The sequence below is a fragment of the Haliaeetus albicilla genome, chromosome 9, assembly GCF_947461875.1.
Source record: "Haliaeetus albicilla chromosome 9, bHalAlb1.1, whole genome shotgun sequence".
Taxonomy (NCBI): domain Eukaryota; kingdom Metazoa; phylum Chordata; class Aves; order Accipitriformes; family Accipitridae; genus Haliaeetus; species Haliaeetus albicilla.
The window spans coordinates 27,177,213-27,202,646 of NC_091491.1; the positions used below are offsets into that span (position 1 = coordinate 27,177,213).

Consider the following 25,434-nt stretch of genomic DNA (forward strand, 5'->3'; position numbering starts at 1 on the left):
ACAATAATAGGTAACTGTCAGAATGACACTTCATAACATACAGCAAACTGAGACGCTATTGCTGAGCTACTGCAAAGAAGCCCTCTGTATCTAAACTAACCTGCTATATACATCAGAGAACTTCATGCACTTGCACTCCACTGATGGTCTGTATTTTCATTCCAGTCACTGAAATCTTTGTTGAATTACATTGTCATATATAATGAAGTCTTCACAGGAAAACTACTGTAGTTTATTTTGAAGCTACGTCAGAAGAAGGCAAGTCTAAAAAAATGCATATGTTATAGTGCATTATCTTATTTATTTTGCATTCCCCTGCACCTTGAAATGGATCATTCACAAATCATGCTTTTTAAGAGTTACAGATACAGAAGATACATCTGTCATTCTCGCAGAATTAACCATTTTTTACTCAGTTGTTCTCCCTCCTTTGCTTTTACTTGCCTCAACTTTTTTTTTTCACTTTTCAGTCTTCCAAATGGAATCAGTTGCATCTTCCTTTCAGTCTCCTTCATTTCTTTAAGCAAAATCTGTAAATCTGTGAAACCAAATTACAGCCACGTTGTATAAAAAGGCAGCCTCCACCTTCCTTTATCCCTCAGAAACAACCCCCAACGTCTCCTATGAATACCAATGAAACCAGAAATAATAGCAATTTTTATGTAACTCAGAGCAAGTTTTCTGACCTGTTTAAAACCAGCAGATTTATTTATTTGTTTATGGATTTGCAATGTCAAATGCTTTAAGAACACTACATTGTTGTTGGAAAAGCATATTAGTTAAACTATTTAAAAGATTCTCTGTACTTTAAAAAGATATTTTTGTCTAGTAAAGATTAAAATATTCTGTTTGTATTCAGAAGGATTAAGCTGTTTCCCTATAACTGAGCAAACGAGAAAGCTTGAGAAATAAGCAATATAGAAAAAAACCATGAATTCAATTTATTTGCTTATATCTTGATTTGTTAGCGACTTAATAAATTACAGACTAAATACTGTTAGACAAAAAACCACTACCAGTGTGTAAATAAGACCAAACATGTTTGGCTAGTGAGTTTGGAGTTTACATCCAGCAAAAAAATCAGTTCATCTTTCAGGATCTATTATTATTATTTGAAATGTGGAATCAAGCAGTGTGTCCACAAATGAAGACCTGAGTTAAGGAAGACTACATATGTTTATTTGTTACGTATATATATTTATTTTCTATTAAAACCAGTGGTTTGTAGACTAGAACTTGCTGATTGGATGATTTGACCCCACAAACAGCATTTAAGAAGGCATGTTCAGTGAGATACGGTCATGCTTGATATACATAAAAAGAACTGCAAGTTCACTGTACACATTGAACAGAGTGACAAAATCTCAGTATGATTCTTTAAGCTGTTTTTATACATATAAATGTCAAAACACGGTACATAGGGAGGTAAGTATATGCTAATGTAAAAAGACAAACGTATTTCCAATATTCTAGATACTAGGCACTTAAATTTATGTATCATGGAAATGAAATAACTGGAAATTATCCAGTCTGCTACAATTCTTCCCCCAATGATCATATCCCTACTGCACTTTTGAGACTGAACAGGCAGTATGAAGGTTGTCTTTAACTTGGCAGAGTACAGGCTCACTTTAAGAAAAGCAGTAATGAAAGAATTAAGACTTTCACCTTTTTTTCTTCTTCTTTCTTTTTCTCTGTTTTGTGTTAGTTTTACAGAATGTTTCTTAAACTGTGGCCACTGACATCAACACAGAAATATTGTGAAGGCTATCTGCACAGCACGCTACATTCTGCGTTCAGCTAACTAGATGGCTACAACACGTAGGCTTTTCCACCGATTCGGGATGGCATACACGCATTTCAAAGCGTGTGAAATGTATGAAATTTCATACATCAGGTGTGGTGGTCCCACGATAAACCCGAGACATTATGAAACACCCGAACTGCCCCTGGCCAGCACTGGAATTTCAAACTAGAGAACCTGTCCTGTGGCCCCCCCAAACTAAAGCGGTTTGTGCAGCCGGGTTTACCGTATCACTTGTTCCTAAGCTACAGAGTTGTACGAGGTGCTTCGCGCTTCTCTCCCGATGAAAAGCGCCGTAAACCGGGCACGAAGGGCAGGGCTCCAGCCCCAGCAGGCTGCCGGCCACCAGCCAGCCAGGCGTGCCGGCACCGCACGGGCCGTGCCTTCCCCGAGAGCGGGAGGCCGGCTCCCGCCGCGCCTGGGCGTCCCGGACACTCGCTGGGTGCGCGGGAGCCGCCGCACCGCGATGCGTGGCAGCGAGCGGCCGCTTAGCGGCAGGTCTGAGCCGCGCTGGCGCCGGTACCGCCGCGCCAGCCGATAGCGGCGGGACCGCAGCGGCGACCCTCGAGGGCGGGCGCCGCGCGCCCGCAGCCCTGTGAGGCGCGGGCTGCGGCGGGCCGTGAGGGGCGGGCAGGGCGGCGCGGGGTGACGGAGACCGCTCTGGCAGCAGCGAGGCCGGGTCCCGCCGGTCGCCTAGCACCGCTGGCCCGGGCCGGCCTTAGGCAGGCCGCTTCACCGCTGCCAGCTAGCGAGCGCCTTCGCCCCGGCCCGCGCAGCGGGCGGCAGGCAACATGGCGGCCGCGGCTGCGGACCCCTCCGCCCCCTCCCCGGGCCGGCGCCACAGTCCGGCGGGGGCCGGGGGCGAGGAGGCGGGAGGGCGCCCCGCCCCGCCCCCTCCGCCTGCCCGCCTCCCGCCCCGCCCCGCTCCTGCCTCCGCGCGCGCGCACGGACCTCCCCGAGCCCCGCCCTCCCCGCTTCCACACCGCGCGCGTGGCGGCCCCTCCCTCCGGCTCCGGAGGCGGGGGCCGCACGCGACCGCGCCGCGTCACGTGCAGCCAACCGTCGCGGCCGCCGGCCCTCGCGCGAGGCCCCTCCCGGGGTGGGCGGGGGCAGCGGCGGGAGGAGGAGATCCCTCCGGAGGAGGAGGAGGAGGAGGAGGAGGACGGGGGGGGGGGGGGGGGCTCGCGCCCACCTCCGCGGCGGCGGGACCGGCGGCTGCGGCGGTGCCCCTCCCCCGGGGCGGGGCCGCCCGGGCCGGCGGGCTGCTGGCACCTCCCCCCCTCCCCTCCCCTCCCCCTCCCCGCCGTCCCCTCAGTAACTTGGCTGCCTTTTATCGGGCGAGCGGCGAGGCGGAGAGTTTATTGGTGCCGGAGCTGCGGCGCGGCCGGGGCGGGGAGCGAGCGCGGCGGAGGGCGGGGGGGCCCGGCCCGGCCCGGCCCGGTCCGGTCCTGTCCGGGACGATGCTGCGGCTGGTGTCGCTGAAGTTGGGGCGGCTGTACCGCTACGTGAAGCTGGCGGTGCTGGGCAGCCTGGCGGCGGCGCTGGTGCTGAACACGCACTCGCTGCTGGCCTCGCTGCAGCGCAACGAGCTGTCGGAGCGGCGCTTCCTGCAGCTCAATAAGTGCCCGGCCTGCTGGGGCACCAGCTGGTGCCGCAAGTTCCTCAACGGGCAGCTGCGGCTGGAGAGCTGGGGCCGCCTGCGCCTCTTCGACTTCTTCAACGTCAAGAACGTCTACTTCGCGCGCTACGGGGAGCCCCGCGAGGGCAGCCGCCGCGTCGTCCTCAAGCGCCTCGGCTCCGCGCAGGAGCTGGCCGACATCGACACCAAGATCTGCCGCCGCGCCACCGGCAGGGGCCGCTGCGACCTCCTCCAGGCCGTGCACGCCACCGAGTTCGCCAGCCTCAACGGCGACGTGCGGCTCCTCACCCCCGACGCCGTGGAGGGCTGGTCGGACCTGGTGCACTGCCCCTCGCAGCGCCTGCTCGACCGCCTGGTCCGCCGCTACGCCGAGACCAAGGACTCGGGCAGCTTCCTGCTGCGCAACCTGAAGGACTCGGAGCGCATGCAGCTCCTCATCACCCTCGCCTTCAACCCCGAGCCGCTGGTGCTGCAGGTAAGCGCGCCCGACGGCGCCCGGCCGCCCGAGAGCGCCCGGGTGGGCGCCCGCCCCCGCCTGCTCTCCGTGGTGCTGCACGGCCGGCCGAGCGGGGGCCGGCGGCGGGCCCCTTGCTGGAAGCCCCTTGCTGGAAGCCCCTTGCTGGAAGCCCCGTCCCGGCCGAGCGCCCTCCGGGGCCCTTCCTCCCCCGCCGTGGCCGGCGTCTCCGCCGCGCCGGGCGCTCGCGGCTGCGCCTCTGGGCGGGGGAGAGCCGGGCTCCTGGGAAGCTGGCCGCAGAAGCAGGGGCGAAACGCTGGGGGCTTCCCCTGGGTCTTTGCCCTCCCAGGGACTCTTGTGTAAAGATGCCGGCCGGCTGGGCCGAGGAGAGGGCCTCCGGGTCCCACGCTGGGCAGGAGGCGTTTCTTCATCTCACTCGGCCTCACAGCTTGTCTTTCTTCCTCAGAGACTTGGTGCGTTTTCCTGGTTTGTCTTCCTCCTCGGCGCTGCCGTGCCTCAAGGCTTTAACTCGTTCTCCGTCCTTCCTGCCTTTCTCATCTAGGCAGGGAGCTCCCTGTCTGTTCCGTAGCAAGCGGTGCAAGGAAGCATCTATTCCGCAGGAAGCAAGGCGGGGTGGCATGCTGTAAGGCAGATGCTTTCTGGTGGCTAGATGCCTTTCTCACGGTTAAGTGTTAGGCTTCAATCCTATGGCGTTGCCCGTAGTACATAATATTCCTAGGCAGCCATGGGAAGTGGTGATTAGTTTCTCAGCGTCTCGTTTAATAGACAGTGAGTAGAGACTTTACCATAATGGTATTGGGCTTTCCTTGTCAAAAACTGACTCATGTGCTATGTCGTGCTCTTATGTGAACTACATATAATTCTGTTTTTTCTGCTGGTAAAAATTAGAAATGGGCATTTCGTAGCCAAAAAATGGAGTGACAAATTAAAGAACTGTATTCACTTTTCAGCGGCTACATGTTTTATTTCCTTTAATTAGGTGGAACTCGTTGTGTGCGCAGACCAGAAATTTGTGCTTCAACATGTTATGTAAATTTTTAGGTGAAAAATTTGTAGGATGCTGTTTTATTCTGTGGCACCACTCAGTTGCTTCTATTGCATACCTGTTTAGAAGGGGAGCTTTGTATTTCGACTCTTAACGCTATCGAGGGAGCTCCAAGTGTGCCTTTGTGTAAGTTTGGACTTGGAATCGTTTTGTCTAACTACTGAACTGTCCTTGCCTTTATCTGATGCATGATAAAAAGAATATTTGCAATACGTTTGAAAGCATCACTGCATGATTACTGTTTCTCTAGCGAGAGGCCAAGAAATATCTAATGCTCAAAAAGCAGTGCTGCAGGCTTTACCCTCCAGCAAACTCACCTACTGATTAATTTCTAGGGAATGCATTTATGAACTCTACTTAATTAAAAATACGTTTTTGGGTAGTATGCCTTCTGCCCTTCAGTCTCGCCATGTACAGCTCTTGGGTTTTGTTTTCAAAGTAAACTTCCAGTTTGCTTCGCAGCGGACTTAGGGTACAGTATGTCTGTTCCATTTTTGCCGTAAAATTGCTCCTGAGCACAGTGAAAAAGGGAACTCCACTTAAGTAAGAAAATCAAAAACTGCTTTGCTTTGCTGAGTAAATTTGGAAATTCTTTGAGAATCAATTTGTTTTGGCTGCATTTCATACAGCTTAAGAGTTTTGGCTTTGAACACTGGTTCCAACACACTGAGCATAGACCTAGATGGCCAGAAAACAGCTCTGTATGTTACTTTGTAATTTGTGGGGCCAGTGTATTCTTTACAGACAAAGCATATGGCACAGTTGCAGCATTTACTGTTGTGGGGTGGATCAAAGGCAGTGGGCAGCGCTGGGTGATTTAAGAGCCTTGACTCCTGTCAGCTTCTTGATAAGCTGTGGATGAGCCCTGAGGCTGTCAAGCAAATATGTTGAAAAGGTAAAAATCTTGGGACGTGAACTTAACAAGCGCTTTGCTTGCCATTTATCTTAGCAAAGGTGCTGCTGAGAGCAGAGCAGGTCAAACTGGTGGGAAGAGAGGCAGCCTTTACCAGTCCAGAGTGTGGTAAAGTTGTCTGTCACCTCTTATCAGATCAGAAGTGTTTTGCAGAGTCTTGTAAATTTTAATGAATAGGCATATCCTGGAAAATATTTCTGAGTAACTTCAGGCCAGCTTTGTGTGTTGAAACACTCTTAATGTATTCTCCAGAAGAGTATTCAACAACTTTGGTAATGGGTACTGGAGGTTTGAATACCTTCCCTCAATTGGAAATTAAATATCTCAAATATATAAATCTGAATAAACTCTTCCCATTTGCATAACATGTCACATACCACTCCATTCTCAGCCTCTACCTGAGAAACATGTAAGGAATGAATAATTCTGTGTTATGCAGCTATTGCAAAAGCAACATGCAAGGCACTCTTTATGAAAGGTGAAGTTTCTTTCCAGAAGTGATAACTGACTACTGAGAAGTTTGCTTGTATTTATATATAAGATATGTAAAACATCTTATGGTAGAGTTTCTGCAGTGTTGATGAGGGCAGATACTGGGATGGGAATGAGACTTGTAGGCTTGTTCTAAAAATCAGCTGCTTCCAAGAAAGGAAAGCTCCATGAAGCCATGTCAAGAATGAGATTTTAATTTAAAATAAATAAATAAATGATACATTTAACTGATGCTGTCTGTTTGTCACTGGAAGGCACAAGGAAAAGTATTGCTAGTCTTTTGCCTTGAACTTTTCATGAAACACTACTGTGACTGTTTAAAACACTGTCATGAATAACAGTTTTGATTTAGAAGCAGAGATAACTTCGAAACTCTCAGTGTTCAGTGCATTAAAGTTCTGTGTTGTTTAATTAAGTTATATGAGCAGCCAAATGTAAATAGGCACTGCATTTAAGGTTGATCTTTGATTTACAATAGCAAATTCACTGTAATCATTTACTAGAGCTAGTAATTTGTGGATTATAAGACTTCTTACCAGCGATTGGGATTTTAGCTTGAAGCCTATTTGGAGTATGGATTATTGCTAAAGTGGTTGTTTACAGGCTGCATATCCTCACAACTGACTCACACCTTTTGCTGTAGGAAGTTTTCAGGTGGGGCTTTAACCCATAGCATGATACAGTTTTGTTACAAGTCTCTGAACAGTAGTAAGAAGACAGCACAGTTTTGTATAGGTTACTTACTGTAATCCGAACTCCATACTTGTATTTTTTACAGCCTTCTTGTTAACCTTCTTTATCTGCATTTGTTAAACAATTGCATAGGTGTACTCACTGAATGGTTTAGCCCCTTTTGCCATTTTATTTCATGAAGCAAATGGAGGGATAGCTGCATTATTATTTGGTACAGTTTACATATTTTCTGGGTATTAAAATATTATTTTTACTTTTGTAAAATCTTGCTAAACTAGTCAGTAATTAAATCCTCTCACACTTTTTATCTGAATTCACATTTGAATGAAACAACCTACATGCGAGGGTTGAGGAAAGAATTATTTAACTTGGAGTATAAATGTTTAACTTCTGATAGGTTTGGTTTTTTCCTTCTTCTTTCTGATAGTCCTTTTCTGCAATAAAGGCAAATACTTTTTAGTAAAATAGGTTCTGATCTGTAATCAAAATTTCCTACATCTAAACCAATATTTTATATAAACATTAACAGCTTATTCAGACAAAAGCAACAACAAAACTTGCTGCTGTTCCCTTCAACTCATTGAATGGAAAACAGAATATTTTAAATAGGAATCACCTAGAGGATAGGATCTGTGTACGGCATCTGATTCGTAATTGAATATGGTGACTATGTGCATCAAACACTTGCAAAGATAGGTTGGCCAAAGTTGCCTTGTGAAGAAATTAGCAAAATTTTAAAAATTAATTGGATTACTGAGTGCAGTGTGAATATTCATTCTTGCAGAATTCATAGAACCAGCATGGATGTAAGTAAAGTAGATTTAGCCTCATCCTATGACTGTTTATAAACCACCCACCTTCTACTTTGTCTTTTAAAAATAACTGCAGTGGAGAAACTTTCTTCATTTTTTTAACCATGACATGCACTCAGATAATGGACGTTATTGAACTTTATGAAGTAGCATGAATAATTTTTATCTTCACTGGCAAATAGAAACATAAACTTACTGTTACAGAACCAAAAATGTTTGCTGCCTATTGTTAATTTCCATAGAGGCTAAGATTGTTCAGTCTTTGACACTTATGCGAATACACAAATTCTTCTTCTCCCCCAGCCCCCAATTCCTAACAAGGTTTTTTTCAAAACCACATCAGTTCAACAGAAAGATTTGGGGAAATAGTTAAGCTTTCTCTAGACATACATCTTATTTTCCATAGAGCTCCTGCACTGATCTCCATCAGCCTCCAGATTTCCTGTTTAGAGCCACTGTGGCTGACTCTGAACAGTTTTTGAGCTACTGTCGTTGGGCCACCCATCGCTGCCATGCTGTGAGCCATGGTATGCAACCATGAATTGTCCAACACATGAAGGCCTGTGGCAAAGTTTTAAGTTTTGTATTTAAACATGAAAAAAACCACCCCAAACCAACAACACCTAAAAAACAGGGCGAAGCGGAGAATTCCTTGTTCTGGGGAAACTACATTATAACTCACTACTGCAGAAGTAAGAAATTGTTTCTAGATAAGAAAATTGTGTTTTTCAGTAAAGTGGTTGTATTTCTCCTAAGGTCTTACGGTTAGCTGAAAAGACAGTTTACATCTGTCCCGGCAAAACTGAAACACAGGTTCTACAAATTGTTGTGGCAAAAATGCATCTAGAGCTTGTTTTGCAATACTCAGTCTTGCCTTTGTGCTGGCTATTGTATTGGCGTACAGTACTGCCAGATGCACTATTAAAATGACAGTGCATTTGCTTTGTTTTCAAAGCAAACTTGAAGTGTGCACACAGGCTTTGCTATTAAAATAAAACTAAATAAAATGCCTGCAAGTAATGTAGTTTTTTTTTTTCAAACTATAGAAAATGTCTATGAATTATATCCAGCATGCATTAATGCAACTTCGTATCGAGCTGTAGCTTTTAACAACCTGTTTAAAATGGAGATTCTTCAAAGAATGGTGGTGAACGTTTGTATGTTTTATGTAAATTACAAGTCTCAAAGACTTTTATTTTTCTGACTCTGAGAAAAATTCCAATACCTATGTGGAAAATAGCAGTATTTCTGCATTTTTTAATAGATTGTGTAAATCATTGCACTTCGCTCAGATCTGTATTTAGCCTTCTAAATACTTAATCTTAATGGCTTTATTCTTCTCACAACTTCTGATCATTGTTATACTTTGTGGGGACACCCCCCCCCCCCCAACCAACAGCTGTGTCTCTATTCCTAGTATAATTACTCTGCATGAACAGTCTGTTGCCACATAACCTAAAATTCTTCTAGTTCTCTTCATGTCATCATTGGGGTTTCTGTTTGTTTTTGGTACAGAAAGAACTATAATCGACATCTGGTAAACATATATTAAAACATGAACTGTGATCTCTTTGAAACAATCTCTTGCACTGAATTCACTCAAAGTAGTAATTTAGCCAAATGTTTTACAGAATTATTTTGCTGATCCATACATAACTCAGTAAGAAGTAAATGGGCAAATTTTCTTGCCTGGGATTTCTCTTTTCCTTTTGTATCATACACACTATTCTAGTCAGAGGTTATTTTCTGTAGTTTGATTCTAAATACATTAGTAGAATGCCATCCAGTTTTAATACTGGGTGCCTTTTAAACTTTATTAATTACTCGGTGTTTCTGATACATAATTCCTATGCTAAATACCAAGTAGTGGGTTTCAGGCAGTTACCTGCACTACCTGATATGTCCTCTAGTGGACTTGTATTATTTAAGTCCTGGCTCACACAGATACTGGCATTTTGACATACTGAATAGTATTTTGACATACTGAATAGTATTTAGTGTGTAGTATTTTTAAATGTTGAATATTTCCCTCTGATCTTTATGAAAAAGTTAAAACCTAGTTTGAGACCAGTTGTTACTAGTCATGTTATCTCCAGTTGCTTTGAGGCTTTTTGATTATCTGCAATTTCATATATTATTTCATTTTAAAGATTCACTGTAGTCTGCTGCAGATGATTATAAATCATGACTTCCTGCCCTCCCCCTCCCCCCAATTACTCCCATGCAGTTGGACTGTTTTTTTTGTTTGAAAGCTATTTCTTCTTTTTGCAGTAAACATAAACTAAGCGTAAGGAATGTCTCTACAAGTGCTACTTTATGGGTAAATTGATTTTTTTTTTTTTCTTCTTTTCAGGTCTTTTCTTAAAATTCTTTTTCACACAAATCAGTCGACTGACACCTGTAGAAAAGATAATTCAGAAAGCAAAGGATTTAAATTTTAGGTGTTAAAAAATGAGGCTTTAGTCTTTCTTGATTACTGTTTTACATACTTCTAAGTATTGTGGAGAAAGGACATGAGTTTATTGTCTGTCCTTGAATTTCCATTGTGCACATATTAAAAAAGAAATGAAAAATGATTGTTTTGTTGAATTAAAATTGAATAGCCTCATGTTACCAGAATATTCCACTGATTTGATTGTATTGAAAATTGAAGAGTTGTTTTTTGCAGTGACATATGAGTATACATAGTAGGCCAGAATTGGCTCATACTTGTCATGTTACCATATTTAATTATGTTTAATTAAATGATCAAAACTATTTTCATCCTTCTTTCTGGTGAAACTTTCCTAAAGTGAAGATATGCAAGTAAAGTATAAGGAATGTTTTAGAATAGTCTAGAAATTCTTGAAGTGAGAAATCACTATACAGACTTAAATAGAAATCCTCCTGAAAAATTGTAACTCTTAGCAGTTTTCAGTAACACGCACACACAAAAGTGTTACCCCACATTGCAAACCTTGAAATACCAATGTTGTCCATTTTCTTCTGGTATGTCTGATGTAGAGGGGGAGCTGTGTTTTACTTACTCGAATTAAGTAATTGAGTCTTTGTTTTAGTCTTTTTAATTTTGCAATTTAACTTTCAGAACTAGGAGTAGGCCATCTCTGCTAGGACTTTATAGTGATATATTCCAGACTCATAACTGTTAAGAAGTAGATAGTGATCATTTTCATCTGTTGCAGATTTAATCTGAACAAACTTTTCTGAACTACAAACTAATTTGAACAGGTAACAACCAATACAACATTAAATTTTCTTTACTGTGGTTCTTGTGTTTAATCATTATTCATTAATTTGTTTGGAGAAATGACATACCTCTGCTAACATTGTGAAATATAACTTTTGCAGTTCAAGTGTTCAACTTAATAATTGAGCAACTTCTGAGTGTTTAGAGTTGTCTGTGTATTTTTGTCCTATACTGTGTCAATTAAGCCTGATATATACCTCTTGTTGGCATGAATTGTAGGTAGTAACTGGTTGAAACGTAATAAAACCAAACAAAAGTCAAATACACATAGTTTCAATGGGAACACTAATATTTGGAATATTCAGTGAAATCCAGTCTTCAGTCTGTGTGTGTGTAGGCTATATATATATATGTATATGTATAACTTCGGTGGGAGTTTTAGTTGAATGATGTCAAATGATTTGCCATATAGTTGAGAATGAAATTGGTTTCATTATACTCACTAGCATTCACAAATACATTTAAATACATGTCTTCTAGTATGCAGATCAATTCCTGACAAAAGAAGGCATCTGTGTTTAGACCATGCTTTTTAACCTTCTTTGATCTGAAAAGTTGCATTGTAAAATCTGATCTCTAGCTCTTCGTGGTTCCAGAGCTTTACTTATTTGCCTTGGTGACTAACACAAGGTGCTACTTCTGTTTACACTGCAGAATCAACAGTACTGTGTGTGAGAGAACTAATTTTTTTCCTCTTGAGGAAAAGTGTATTATTATTTAAATTCTACTTGCCATGCCAGTTTGTGCCTGGGCAAACACAGTTTAGTAGGATGATTTTAGTGAAGGCATCACAAAGGGTGTAATTTTGCCATGAAGGTCTTCAGGGTCATAAGGACTAGGGAGAGAAGTCCTCACTCTGTTTTGCAAATGTTTTTTTTAATTTCATCATATTTAAGATATAGGTCTTAGTTTGTTTTTTAGATGGAACTTGCTGTATACAAAAATTGGTAGTGACATGTAGCATCTTCTAGAGTAGTTTTGAAAATGAAAAGCATATTTTTTTAACAGCGCAGTGGAACAGTAGCTCAAAGATATCAGTTGTTACTTAAACTGTTTTGGCTTTTTTGGACTTGATTATTGGGGTGAATTATATGCTTGATTATGATAAACTAATATTGTTTTAAGTGTTTAATTCAAAGGGGATTTTTGTTATTGCAGACTACAATAAGCCTTATCAGCTTCAAGCTGGTGAGTCTTCACTGCATGATCTAATTCACAGCTCTGAACATTCAAAACCAGTGGCAGATTTGTATATCTTCTCATGTTTAGACAGATGGAAGTGAAAAAGACAAATGCACTGATAGTGTGTTTTATGCTTCAGTGAAATGATAAATTCACCCTATTAATTCTCAATATTTATTCTGAGACTACAGTGTATTTTTTTTTAAAGACATAAATGCAGTGTTGTTCTTTCAGGAACAAAATGTCCTTTGTCCCTTTGACAGGGTTTTGTTTAGGTTTTTAAGCCTTGCTTAGAGAGATATCTTGTAGCTACGCTAATTAGGGCAACTAAAATTTTTTTTTATATATATGAATCATGGAGAATGGAGGTAGCAGAAGTTTTTGTCATGTTTACTGTTTTCCATCTATCTGTTTAGAAGATTATACATATTTCTCTGTGAATAGAGAAAGTTAACTTTAACGAGAGAAAACTTACTAAGCTACCTGTTTGTAGTTTTTTTATATGCATTACTATATTTTAAAACACTTTAAAGAGCTTAATTGTCTATGGTTTGCATGGCATTTTTGTGTATATTCCCAGATAAAATGTGAGTGGGTGCATCAGAATTGCAGATTCTTTTGTCAGACAGCTGTTTCTGGTTTTGAACGAGAGCTTACTTTTTATCTTAACTGTCAAATGAACATTTTTAAGTCTTCAAATAGTATATTCAAGTACAAAATTATCTAATTAAATATTTATACTACTAATAATTTGAGAATTAAAATAGAAGCTAAAATAATGTTATGCATTACTCCACAGAAATCTGAGATTTTTGGCAGCGATTGACTAAGCTTTTTGTTTCTAAATGCAACTTGTTCATGGAAAACATGTTTAATGACCGTACAAATTTGTGTTCATGTCTTACTGGCTTTCAAAATTTTAATACATGAAAAAAAAAAATCCTCATGTTAAGTTAGCTGCAGTTTCATCTAGAAAGATGCTTTCAAAATAGAATAGTACAAAAATTTACAAATCTCAGCTTGCAAAGACAACAGATCTGCGCTTCAATTAATATTCTTGTCAAATTCACCTAGTGAATATAAAACTGCTGAATGAGGCACTTGTACATATTTTTATCCCCTTCTTCGGCTACTGACTTGGGTAATGAAGTGTAGATGCGGCTGTTACATGCCAGTTGGAAGGGAGCCAAAACAGAGATGTTGTTTGTACATGTGCAGATGTTGGCAGGATTCCCTGCACTCCTGTTGTCAAAAGATCTTTTTATTGCCACAGAGTTATAAATATATCTGTGTTACCGTATGGCATGCAGATATTTTACTAGTAATGTTTGGGCTGTTCACTTCTTAATAAACCAAACTGCTCCTAGTATTTCTTGTGTGAAATCAAATTCAGTGTACACACTGCAGGAAGCATAATGTGTAGATCAGTGTACTATTGTGACTAACGCTCTACTTCCAAAATCAGTTTAATCCATTACATAAATCCTTGCTGCTGCTGGAAAGCAAAGTTCTTCTTAGGTCCTTCCCTCTCTTCTGCACCTGGCTATTCAGGCCTTCTCCCTTCCTTTTGTCAGTAGTAGCATGATGTGGTGATGTGATAAGCTGTATCAGACTACTGATCCAACTGAACACCAGCCCAGCAAGTACCAGCTGCATTGCTTTCCTAATGACATGAAGGAGGGGAGTGAAATGAGTGTGCTTGATGGACTGGGAGGGATGGACACCTTTGCTTCCAATGGTAGTATGGCCTTTGCCAGGTTCAACTGTTTGTAGTTGAATTTGTATTTGGAAAGGGAGACAAAGGCATAAGCAGAGCAGGACTGGAATATAGGAAAGAAGAGGGGTGGAAAAGAAAAGGAGTGGGGTGGCCCAAAGTCATACTTAAATAAAAATATTTAGGCATTATTGGTGTAGCAATTGAATATGTTGCATTGAGTGCTGATAAAATGCAGCAATACGAAAATGTTATGCACAGTTGGTGAAATTAGTTAAACCTGTGTTTACCAGAAAATATAATCAGGTAAATTTTCCTCAGTATAAATTTGGGTTTATAAGATATATGGATAAAGTAGACTTGCATGGGTACAGGACTGATAGGTACACACATTCAGACTTCCCTAATAATAAGCTGTATGGCTTTTTCCTGGTAGATACTGGTAGGCAATATTTTGAAGTTTTCCATATGCCCCCTGATCCCTCTCACCGGAATGAAAAATTTTTGCTTGCCCAGAGTTCTCTGGAGGTTATGCCTTAGCACCAACTCCTGCTTGCTTCTTTTTGACTGAAATTATGTGTTACTTTGTAAATAACTAATTTCATTTGATGGACAGCAGCGGTTTGCTTATTGGTTTGTTTTGATCCAAGGTTGAATACAGTAATGATAAATGTGCATGAAATCTCATTTTGGTGGCATTTATTGATGCCACAGGCATGAGTTTTCATTATATTGGTCTGTTTGTAGAATAAGTAAGGAACACTGAATTAGGACACACTTAACTTGTTGGAAGGTTATTTTGCTAACCACAAAACAAGCAAAAAAACCCCAGCCATCTTCTTAACTGTGGAATGTATCAATTGACTTGCCCTGAACTAGTGCATATTTGCCCATACTTACCACCTTCATAAACTGCCCTGAAGCCTACAGATAAAAAAACCTGAAGACTGGATAATGTCATCCTTATTGCATAGTAGATTTAGTTAGTGAGAGAGATTTAGTTCTGCTCAATTATATGGTATCACAGCTTGAAAATACCATAGTGGTCTCAAAACCATCAAATTAGTTCTGTATCATCCTCAGGATTTTTCGTGACCAGATTTGCCTGTGTGGGTGGATCAGGTGATCAAACTAGAGTGGAAGTCCAGTCACTTAGGCACCCCAAAAACTTTGAACCTATTCTGTTATTAATATGGGTCTGATGTCCTTTTGACCAACAAAGAAAGGTTCTTCTTTGCAACTGTAAACACAGTTATTTCCCCGAAAATTGTCTTCTACACTTGCCATATTAGAGCCTTTTGCATCTAAAAAAGGATGTCAAATATGTCAACAATATATGTATTAATTATTATTTTAATTTCTTCACATGTACTATATAGACAAGATTTGCTATGTAGAAACTTTGAAGAGTCCTTGAAAATTCCATAGGGGACATCTTGAGCCAGAGTAGTCTGGGATGGATGCTCAGCTTCCAGTAGGATCCCATTATCAAATAGTGTTACCACATAAACAAATTGGTATTTTTACTGACTCAAAATTATGTTTAAAATATTAAATAATTTTAAAACTGTAGATGAACAAATTGTGATGTTCTTAAGTGTTCCAAGCAAGGACTGCTGGAAGCTAGGTACAAGTTAACCTGGTACTCAGCCTTCATTTTAGATACGGGCTCAGCTAGGGCCTTCATAACATTTCATTAAATGCTTTAATTCTATCAAACAAAACGTGTTTTAATGACTGTTCAGTCATGCCCTTTTAACAAAAGCCACTAAATATGAAAGTGGGCATTTTTCATTTGTGCAAACTAGAAAGCTCATCTTCTTGATGAGAGTAGCTAGGTAACATTAAACAGCGTGTCCTAACATCATAAGGCTTGTATTCAGAATGGAAATCTTAAAATGGTTTTCTTGTATGCTCTGATGCTACCTTCTATTAAGTATTTTATGGTTTTGGTAATAATACTTGCCTTAAGCTTTTCTGTACTTAACTTTATGAAAATAAAAATTTAGTGAAGGCTGCCCTTATGCTGGAGGATTAAGCATTTCGGGTTCTCCTCTGTCATGTGATCAGAAGTACATTGATTCCTTCTTATTTGATAGGTATATTTTTGGAATAAGATATATAAACAATCCTTACTTGACATTATCAAAACAAGGAAGGGCTCAGAGTCACTTAGCATAGAAGTTGGCAAGGAGCATGCTTCCAGAGCAGAAACTTTGATCCTGAATCCTCTCTCTGTACGAAAGGCCTCTACAAGAAGGGTGGAAATGTTAGAGTGATATTCTCCAGTATCAGTGGCATAGAAATGGAAAGGAATGCCCAAACCTTTTCTTTACCTTTTTTTTTGGGGGGGGGTGGAGGACGTATCATCTGGACTTTCAATAATAACTCTTCCTTTTTCCTAGTCACCTCTGTATAGTTTTGTACTTCATATAATGATTCAGAATGGGTAAGAAAGGCAGCTACAATTCCTATGAATTGATGGGAGAAGTTGCACTGTGGAAGCACTTGTGTTTCCTAGGGGCTTTGATGTGATTTAGCAAACCTTTTCATTACTACCATTTGTACTTAAAAATTCTGTAACTAAGATTCCAGTTTTGTAGTGAAATAACTTAGTAGGTGGAAAAAATCTCTCCAAAGGATTTTGTTTTTTACCTCCTGAAGCCTGCAGCTATTGTGAAATCCTGAAAATTCAATATAACCAAGAAAAACTCTTGTTGCACTGCTGAGCAAGTGTTCCTGTTTCACTTTTTCTTCCTGTGTGTTTACCAGCAGCATCTTTTAAAAGGTAGAGAAGGCAACTATAAGAATTTTCCTCTTGGATATTGCTAGAGGATTCATTGATCCAATGACCTTTTGGGTCAGAGGTCTGTTAGTAGTCTTTTTAATGAAACTTGGTTCCTGACATGGGAGCACGCTTACACAGAAAATGACTAGTGAAATATGCAAGCAAGTTTTGTGAGTAAAGGTTGGAGTGCGTATTGGTGATTTACATTATTGACTATTGTGATCTAAGCAAATGATTTTGTTTTTTCAGGGCTTTTTTAATACTAAATTTGAAGTCTTAGTGTGTGAATTGAATATAGCTTTAACTTTGCTGTTTGCATTTCAAGGATAAGTATTAATTCTTGGAAGTAGATGTGGCTTGCAGTTCCTTGTGTATTACAGAGCTTCTAGCGTTTCTGGCCAATATCAGTATTCTAACCTTGGCTTAGTGTCACCTGATGCCTAGTGCTTAAGATAGAATGATCAAAACTTTGTTATCAAAGGAAGCGCAGACATAGGTAAAGTTAAGGATTGTTGTAGGGGAGATATGGGTTCTAAGGCTATGGTGATTAGGTATGTAAGTGCTCTAACTTTTCTGATTTTTTTTTTTTTTTTTTTTTTTTTTTTTTAAATGGGATACATATACAAATGGGTGAGTGCTGGGCACCTCTTCCCTGACTGGTCTTGTAGTTCAGATCTACATGATGTGTTTTCCTTCCAGTATCTCTTTTCTCAATGTACCATAAATGTTTTCTGCCATCATGGATTCCAGGAGGTACAAAGCTTCCATTCAGACTGAAACTGACCCTGCCGTTCAACCCAAGTGTGGTACAACCTTTGCTACATCATTGTGGCAGAACTGATTATGAGTTGCTTCTGGTGACACAGTACCAAGGTGGTGCCTGAGGAAGAAGCATGTGCATATAGTGGTATCTCCTAATTGTTAAAATTAGTGTACATTGTATTCTTAAAGAGCGTGAACTTCTATGCATTTGGGGCCTTTTAATTTAATATTTTTATGGTTTCTTCCTGGTGCATAGTATGAAGGATACCTTTTAAATGCTTGTCTTCATATTGAAGTCTTAGGACACATTCAGCACAACTGAAGTAGGAAAAATATGCTGGTGTGTTGGGGTTTTGTTTGTTTCTTTGTTTGTTTTTAATTGCTTGTGGTATGTTGTTGCTATTCAGGCTCTTATGTTAACTTCCAAGAAAGCTAATATTGGAGACAGATTTTACTTTTCATAAAAATGTTATGTGGCTGTGTGTAATAAACAGAGAGAGTATGTATGTAGCAATTAATTAATCCAGGAGATAGATTGTTAAGGAGTACTAGAGGCAGAAGAAATGCTAAGCTTTCTTTTATACCTTAATCTGTTCTGTAATGCTTTCTGTGAGAGATCTTCAAGTGAGAGGATCCTCAAAGAAATCCAATCAACTGGGAAAAATGGGAAGGGGGGCGTGTTAGAGAGAAGGAGGTGTCACTTTTTAAAGCTTTTTCCTTTAGGTTGTTAAAAGAGTTGGTCTTAATTAGAAGTATCAGATGCAAAATTATCTTGGTAGGAAGTATACTTGCCTTAGTACAAGAAATGTGTCTAAAACAATAATAGAAAAAGATAGTTGATGGAATTGTGCATGTGTATATATATGTGAACATATATATATATATAGTATATGGAAAGCTAGATATGGGTTGTATATTATTTCACGTCCTCCAACTCTTTCCCTTTAGTAGTCCAGCAGGGTCTCTTGCTCACATAAATACATTTTGTGTTGGTTTTTTTTTCCCCTTCAAAACTCAGAAGTATATGGAAATGTAGTGTTGATGGGTATTTACAGGTGTCTCTTCTAAATTTTATGAACAGCCTTTTTAAATCTAAGCTGTTTTGTATTAATGAAAATTTTAAAAAATCTTTTTATATACAGAGTTTTCCATCTGATGAGGGTTGGCCGTTTGCAAAGTACTTAGGAGCATGTGGAAGAATGGTGGCTGTCAATTACGTTGGAGAAGAGCTGTGGAGTTACTTTAATGCACCATGGGAGAAACGAGTGGATCTGGCCTGGCAATTAATGGAAATAGCTGAGCAGCTGACAAATAATGACTTTGAATTTGCACTCTACCTCCTTGATGTCAGCTTTGACAACTTCGCAGTTGGACCAAGAGATGGGAAAGTTATCATTGTAGATGCAGAAAACGTTCTGGTAGCAGACAAGAGGTTAATCAGACAGAGTAAGTGTCTTCTTTCTCTCCCCTCCCCTAACCCCATGTCTCTTGCTTCTTTCTCTGCAAGTACAATATTTAAGTATGTGTAGTGCTAAATACCCATTTGGTTGCCTTTATAATGAGACTACTAATTAAAAAACTAATTGGCTTTCTTCTGCAATTAGACTACTCATTAACTTGACCAATTTGTCAATTTTACAAAGTGTTGAGTTTACCTGAGCTTGATTTACATATACTTTTAATCTCTGTAATCCTGCTTAAATGGAGAGGTGGGGGTGGGAGGAGAGGGTTTGGATGGGTTTGTACAGATGGATGGACAGATAGATAGGCTGGCTGACTGACTTGTCTACCTTAGCTAAAAGAGAAAAGTTCCTTTCGTCTTTTCCAGATGTCTGTAAGGACGGAAGTCTTGGCATTCTATCTTCTGTGAATGACAAGGCAGTCTTACTGCCCGCTTTGCCTTAGTTACATAGCCTGCCTCTGTTTTAGTTGTTCAGGTTGGTGCTCTGTAATAATGGAACAGAAGGAATGGGTAATTTTAGTGCTGTTTCCAAATGGGAATAGTGAAAATTCGTTCATCTTCCTGTCAACTGTAAAAGCTCAAAGCAGAGGCAGCAGGAGAGATGTTTGACAAAGTGGCATTACATGGCTTTATATTCCTTTTGAGCTTATAAGGAAAACTTTACAGACCTAAGAGCTAGAGACATTCAACATGAAACCCTAGATTCTGCAGAAGTTCATGGCAATAGGCCAAGTGATTTCAGTTTGCTTTAGGTGAATGGATTTTTTTTTTTCAAGCTTTTGCAACTAGACTTAGTATGCTGTGCTGCTGAATTAACTTTAAGACTATATTTTGTATCCATGCACTTTTCTACAATGAAGTATGTTTTGGGGTTTTTTTTTTTTTTGGTGGTGTGGGGTTTTATTATACATTCTCAAGGAGCTTAGATTAAAATTACCTGAGCCTACCAAGAAAACCTTTTAATGTATTGGATACCTAGCACATTTACTTTAGTACTTACGGGCCACACAAATAAACTTTTCCTTTTTTTTTTTTCTTTTTTTCTTTTCTTTTCCCACCCTCTTAAGTAATATTATTTTAAGATTTTGACTTTTGGAGCACAGTCACAAAGATGACCAAATGAACTCTGAAAAAATTGATGTGTACACGGAATAGGAGCAGGTAGCTTCTTGCAGAAGCTGAATGCTGAAAGTGCCATGCTTACATCTGTTGTCTATAGTTCTCAGAGTAATTTGGATCTAACTAGGATTTTGCTCCATGATTTGTAATCCAACAATTAATCGAGAACACAGAAAACAAATGAGGACACCAGAAAGTTCTCAGTCTTTGTATAAACTTGACATTTATTACTGATTTCATTAATCTTCTGGGAAGTTTCATTAAACAGTGTCTAGAGTGATTAATATGCCAGTTTAGATACTTGAATACGTACATTCTGTCCAATTGCACTGTACAGTAATATCTAATTATACTCTGTGTGGTATATCATATTTGAGTTTGCTGAAGTCCTTTTTTTCCATTCTCCTTTGTTCCTGGCTTTTTTTCCATTTTGAGTTTGCTGTTCATTGTACAAATCTTACACCATATTTTTATAGTTTTAGCAGTCATCCATCAGTACACTTTTTTTTCTAGACCAGCTTGCAGTGCACCATAAATAAGTAGACCAACAGTCAGCTCAGAGACTACCAAACACAGATAAATTCTTCTTCGTGTATCACAGTGCTAAAAAAGATCTGCAAAACAACGAGACTCCATGATAAGAACCTCTTCTCAAGGCTGGCAATAATCTAGAAACTTAAGATGAAAGTTTTCTAAGAAAAAGTAGTAAGAACTCAGGAGATCTCACAGTTAGTAACCTTTTACATATTATTATTGTATAAGATATTTTCTGTAAACCAGTTTTTAAGTTAAAAGCTTTGTGACAAGGCCATGAGTTACACCTTCAAATTCTAACTTTGAAAATATATATAAAGAAGGGTTTATACATGTATGTAAATGCCATTTGTTTTGTTGAATTTTTTCTTTCTTCAGAGGTTATATGTAATGCATCTGCTTTTTTATACGCGCTTCTTAGTTACTACCCTGTCTAAAATAAGATGTTGGAAGATAATGTTTCAGAAGTTTATGGCAATTACTTTGCAATGTTTATTTTGTTCTTTGGTAGACCACTTGCCAGTGTTAGTTCCCAGGGCAACTGAAGAAACCAAATCTATGTTGCTAAAATAAATCATGTTGCTTGCTTGTTTTTCTCTCAATTTCAGCTGCAGATCATTCTCTTGTACTTGTTTGTGCTACATTTTTTTTTTCCTCTGGGTATGTGTGTGAATGTAGATTTCATATATTTAGTGTGCTGTTTTTTCTGCTTCCCTCTCTTTGCTATCTATTTTACCCGCTTTCTTTCTTTCCCTTTAATTTTTCTATTGCCACAACCATTTCAGCAGAAGGGTATGTCAAACTGTCAGATGCAGTCTTAGACTAGAACATTTAAGAGTTCATCTAAACAAAGTGGTTTATAGTTTAAATATTACCAGTTTGCTGTGTATTGAGCTTCTGTTTGTATTCAGACACATATATGCTCTTTCCTCCTCTCTCTCATTTTTTTTTTCCTGTCTCCTTATATTTCACAGATAAACCTGAAAACTGGGATGTATGGTATGAAAGCAAATTTGATGACTGTGATAAAGAAGCTTGTCTGTCCTTCTCAAAAGAGATTCTTTGTGCTCGTGTCACTGTGGACCACAATTACTATGCTATTTGTCAGAACCTTTTATCAAGACATGCCACGTGGCGTGGCACTTCTGGAGGACTACTTCATGACCCCCCAGCTGAAATTGCCAAAGATGGCCGACTTGAGGCCTTGCTGGATGAGTGTGCCAACCCAAAGAAGCGATATGGTAGATTCCAAGCTGCAAAAGAACTGCGTGAATACCTTGCACAATTGAGTAACAATGTGAGGTAGTCCACAGTGAATTTTTTTTGCAACACTGGCTAAAACACTATTGCAAAGACACATAGAAAATGAAGTTTTGAACTTATGTATTAAAAAGAGAAAATAAAAAAAACCCAAACCTAGATTATCAGTTTTCTAAATACCATAAAAATATAATTTTATGGTGTTATATTGTTCCTTTGCAAACAGACAAGGTACTTACTGAAGTAAAACTTGAGCTACTATTGACTCTCCTCCCTAACTATTTAAAAGGGAGCAGGTCAAAAAAGACTGTGATAGCTTAATTGACAGCTTGTGTGTCAAAGGGTACTTCACATAAAACAGCATTAGTGTCACAGTTTTGTGAAGCTGATGTTCTTACTTGGAAAGTCAAGTTAGACTGATGGCCTGTTTTAAAGGCCTTTCTCCTGACATCTTTGTCTCATTTTTGTGTTTGTTTAAACACCTTGAAGTGGCATTTACATCCAGGTAAATCTAGGTGTCTGCATTGTTTCAAATTTAATGGGCTTTCATGTTAATGCTGTGCAGTACACTCCTACTGTGAGTGCAGGATTCCCATGTTTACTGTCTAATTTTAGGGGTTTTACACTGTATTTTACTATGCTTAAACATTATGGTGTTTTTTTTTTAAGATCATCATAAACTCAAATGTCATTTGAACTAACTTTCATTTGATGTCTTTTGTAGTTCTGCCATTGGAAATATCACTTAATGTAATTATTGTACAAAACTTTTACCCTTCATGCCAGTATATACACATGACTGTTTAGCAGGAAATCATGGTATGATCAAATGCTTATTTTTAACAGAGATAATTTGAGAATTGGAGAGAGACTAGAATTAAAAGATCTGTATTAATTTAAATGGGGGATAGAAGCTTGACTAAAAAGAAAAATTCACTAGTCCAGTGTAGTTAAGCATAAACCAAAGAAAATGGTTTTGTTTATTAGTTTCTAAACAAATAGTAAAGAAAAAATGCTATACTATAGTGAAGCTAATAATGCTCAAAATTCAAATTTCATTGGTCCTTGGTTACTCTTTGAAGTACTTCTAAAACTATGTGCTTATGCTAGAAGAAAACCCTAATTTGAATAATAATGTCTAGAAATTAGCAGTTTGTTATACATCGTTCCCAATTCAAGTGTAATGGAGTTTACTGAATATTCATCTTCTGGTTTACCAGCTAAATTGATTAAGCTGTATTCACTCTAGACAACTTTTCTTGAAGTAGGTTTGACTATTCCCTGTGCCGTTAAAATTGACTTGTTGAGGTTTGTGTAACTCTGGAGTTGTTCTCATAAATTAGTTTTTATAAAAACCTCAGTTACTGCTACAAGAACTCACTTCAAAGCTTGCTCTTTTTCTTTTTTTCTTTCTTTCTTTCTTTTTTTTTTTTTTTTTTTACAATTACTATAATGCTTCATTTTCCTGAAGTCTTATTCATAAAAAGATAATCTTAGGAAATGTATGCATATGCATATTACTGCTTGTAACAGTAATGAAGGAAACTAATATTTCTTAAATGTGTGTATAAAACAATACTTTGTACAAGCTAAAAAGAATTCTGAGCAAGGTAGTATGTGCTACTTTCAAGAGCAGAGTTAGTATGCCTCTCATACTGCATCAAAAGACTGATGGAAGCTGTTGCTTTATGAAATTGCTGCAAATGCAAGGTGAGGAAAGTGGCAAACTCACTGACTGGCCCTTCTTTCTCAAAGCTCGAAAAGTGGAGCCATATAAAGATGTAGAGTGCTTTTTGGTTTCTTAGATGACTATATTAAGGATATTTTAGAATTCAAAATTCTCACTTTAAGTCATCTTTGCCTGTGTAGTCCTAATTTGCTCCTAATCCCTTGTCTCGTTTTCTGAAGTTAGAATGCCCAATGCAGCTTTTAATTTTCATTTCTCCCCTCCCCTCATTTGAAAATGGTTTTACATGCTTGCTCTGGCACAAGCTGTCGGACAAGGTTCATGTTATTTTTCATCATAAAATCCCCTTATTTGAAGAAAATAGATTAATACTCAGACTAGATAATACTATCCTACCATAAAAGCCTTGACTTATCACTAAAGTTGATTTTTAAACATCTACCACGTTTCCCAATGAGTGAGTGGAGTATGATTGTTAAAGTTGTAAAAGAAACAAACACTGCCAGTTCTGGTTACTATGCGAGGCAGTTCTGTAACTGTCAGAATGTCCTATCAGATTTGGTTTGGGGTTTAGTTCCCTCAGAAATAAGTTACTAAAGCCAATTATAAAAGGAATTTGGAACTTTTAAAAAAAAAAACAAAAACCAACAACACTACAGGGAAAACATTGTGGAGAGCAATAAATCTTGTTCCGTTTGCACCTATCAGATATTTATTGTACAATAACAGTTTATATTTTTAGTCATTGCCCATTATTATTGATGAACACGGTGAAATATTTTTGAATGAGATGTTTGGGGTTTGTATGTGCATTACAATTGTCCTTTTGTACTGTAAGTTACTGTTTGATTGGAATATTTTATCAAAACTGTCTCCCTGTGCCTTTATATTACAAGAAAGTTGTTTCTGCAACTTCTAATGATATTAATAAAGAATACTTTAAGAACCTCATCTCAGATGTTCATTTTCGGATTGGTAAGTCTTTTAAGGTTGACTTAGTCTAGGATGCATTAAAATATACATAGAACTTGTTTTTGTAGTGTTGCAGAATGCACCATTGTCAAAAGTGACAGATAGGAACTTTTTTTTCCCCTCCTTTTTCCTGGTAGACTGATCCAAAGTGTGAATGATCTGTCAGGAATTTTTCTGCTTTGGAGATTATCATATGTAGGACTCATTTTCTTAAAAATAACTTGATCAAGCCATATCTTTCTGTTCTGTTAACTGAAAGAAAATATTTTCAAATTAAACAAGTTGATATCTTCTCTTTTTGTTGAGAAACTTACTTTTTCCTTGTATTAGTCTCATTTATATTGCTAGTACCACTGTCTTCGGTAAAACATTCTAGCAGTTAATGTAATATAAATACATAATGACTTTTGATGTTTCTCCTTTACTCTGGGTTTTTCAGTGAGCATTTGCATTTGAAACTAAGTCCTGCAGTTATACTACAGCATTTATTCCCTTCTGACTTTCTGAGCCTGTGTAAATAATAGGAACAACTTGTCTCAAAAACACTTGGATTTTTAAATTTTTTTTAGTTGAACTCCTGCTGCTCAACTTAGGTCTGCAAACATGCAGACTGAAACTTCTAAACTTTCCAGTGTGCCTCAGATGTCAAGATCATTATGATCTTAAGAAGAAACTAGCATGAATAAATGCTGCATCTTTTTCTTTCAACAGCTTCCAGAGTATAGCATAGCCTGATCCTGGTTGCCTTGAACTTCAAGACATGGTGTATTTGGTACTTTCTTTCCAGGTACTTTTTAATTGTGAAGATATTCTCTTATGAGACACTTCAAATAT

The 25,434-nt window shown here is 39.2% G+C and overlaps 1 protein-coding gene across 1 annotated transcript; it reads left to right on the top strand.

Annotated features, from left to right (window-relative positions):
* The first annotated feature begins 3,098 nt into the window (after nucleotides 1–3,098).
* DIPK2A (divergent protein kinase domain 2A) lies at nucleotides 3,099–24,579 on the top strand. The gene is made up of 3 exons (XM_069792261.1): nucleotides 3,099–3,918; nucleotides 18,709–19,012; nucleotides 21,656–24,579. The coding sequence occupies exons 1-3, from the start codon at nucleotides 3,265–3,267 to the stop codon at nucleotides 21,985–21,987; spliced, it is 1,290 nt and encodes a 429-aa protein (XP_069648362.1). The 5' UTR covers nucleotides 3,099–3,264; the 3' UTR covers nucleotides 21,988–24,579.
* Nucleotides 24,580–25,434: the final 855 nt, after the last annotated feature.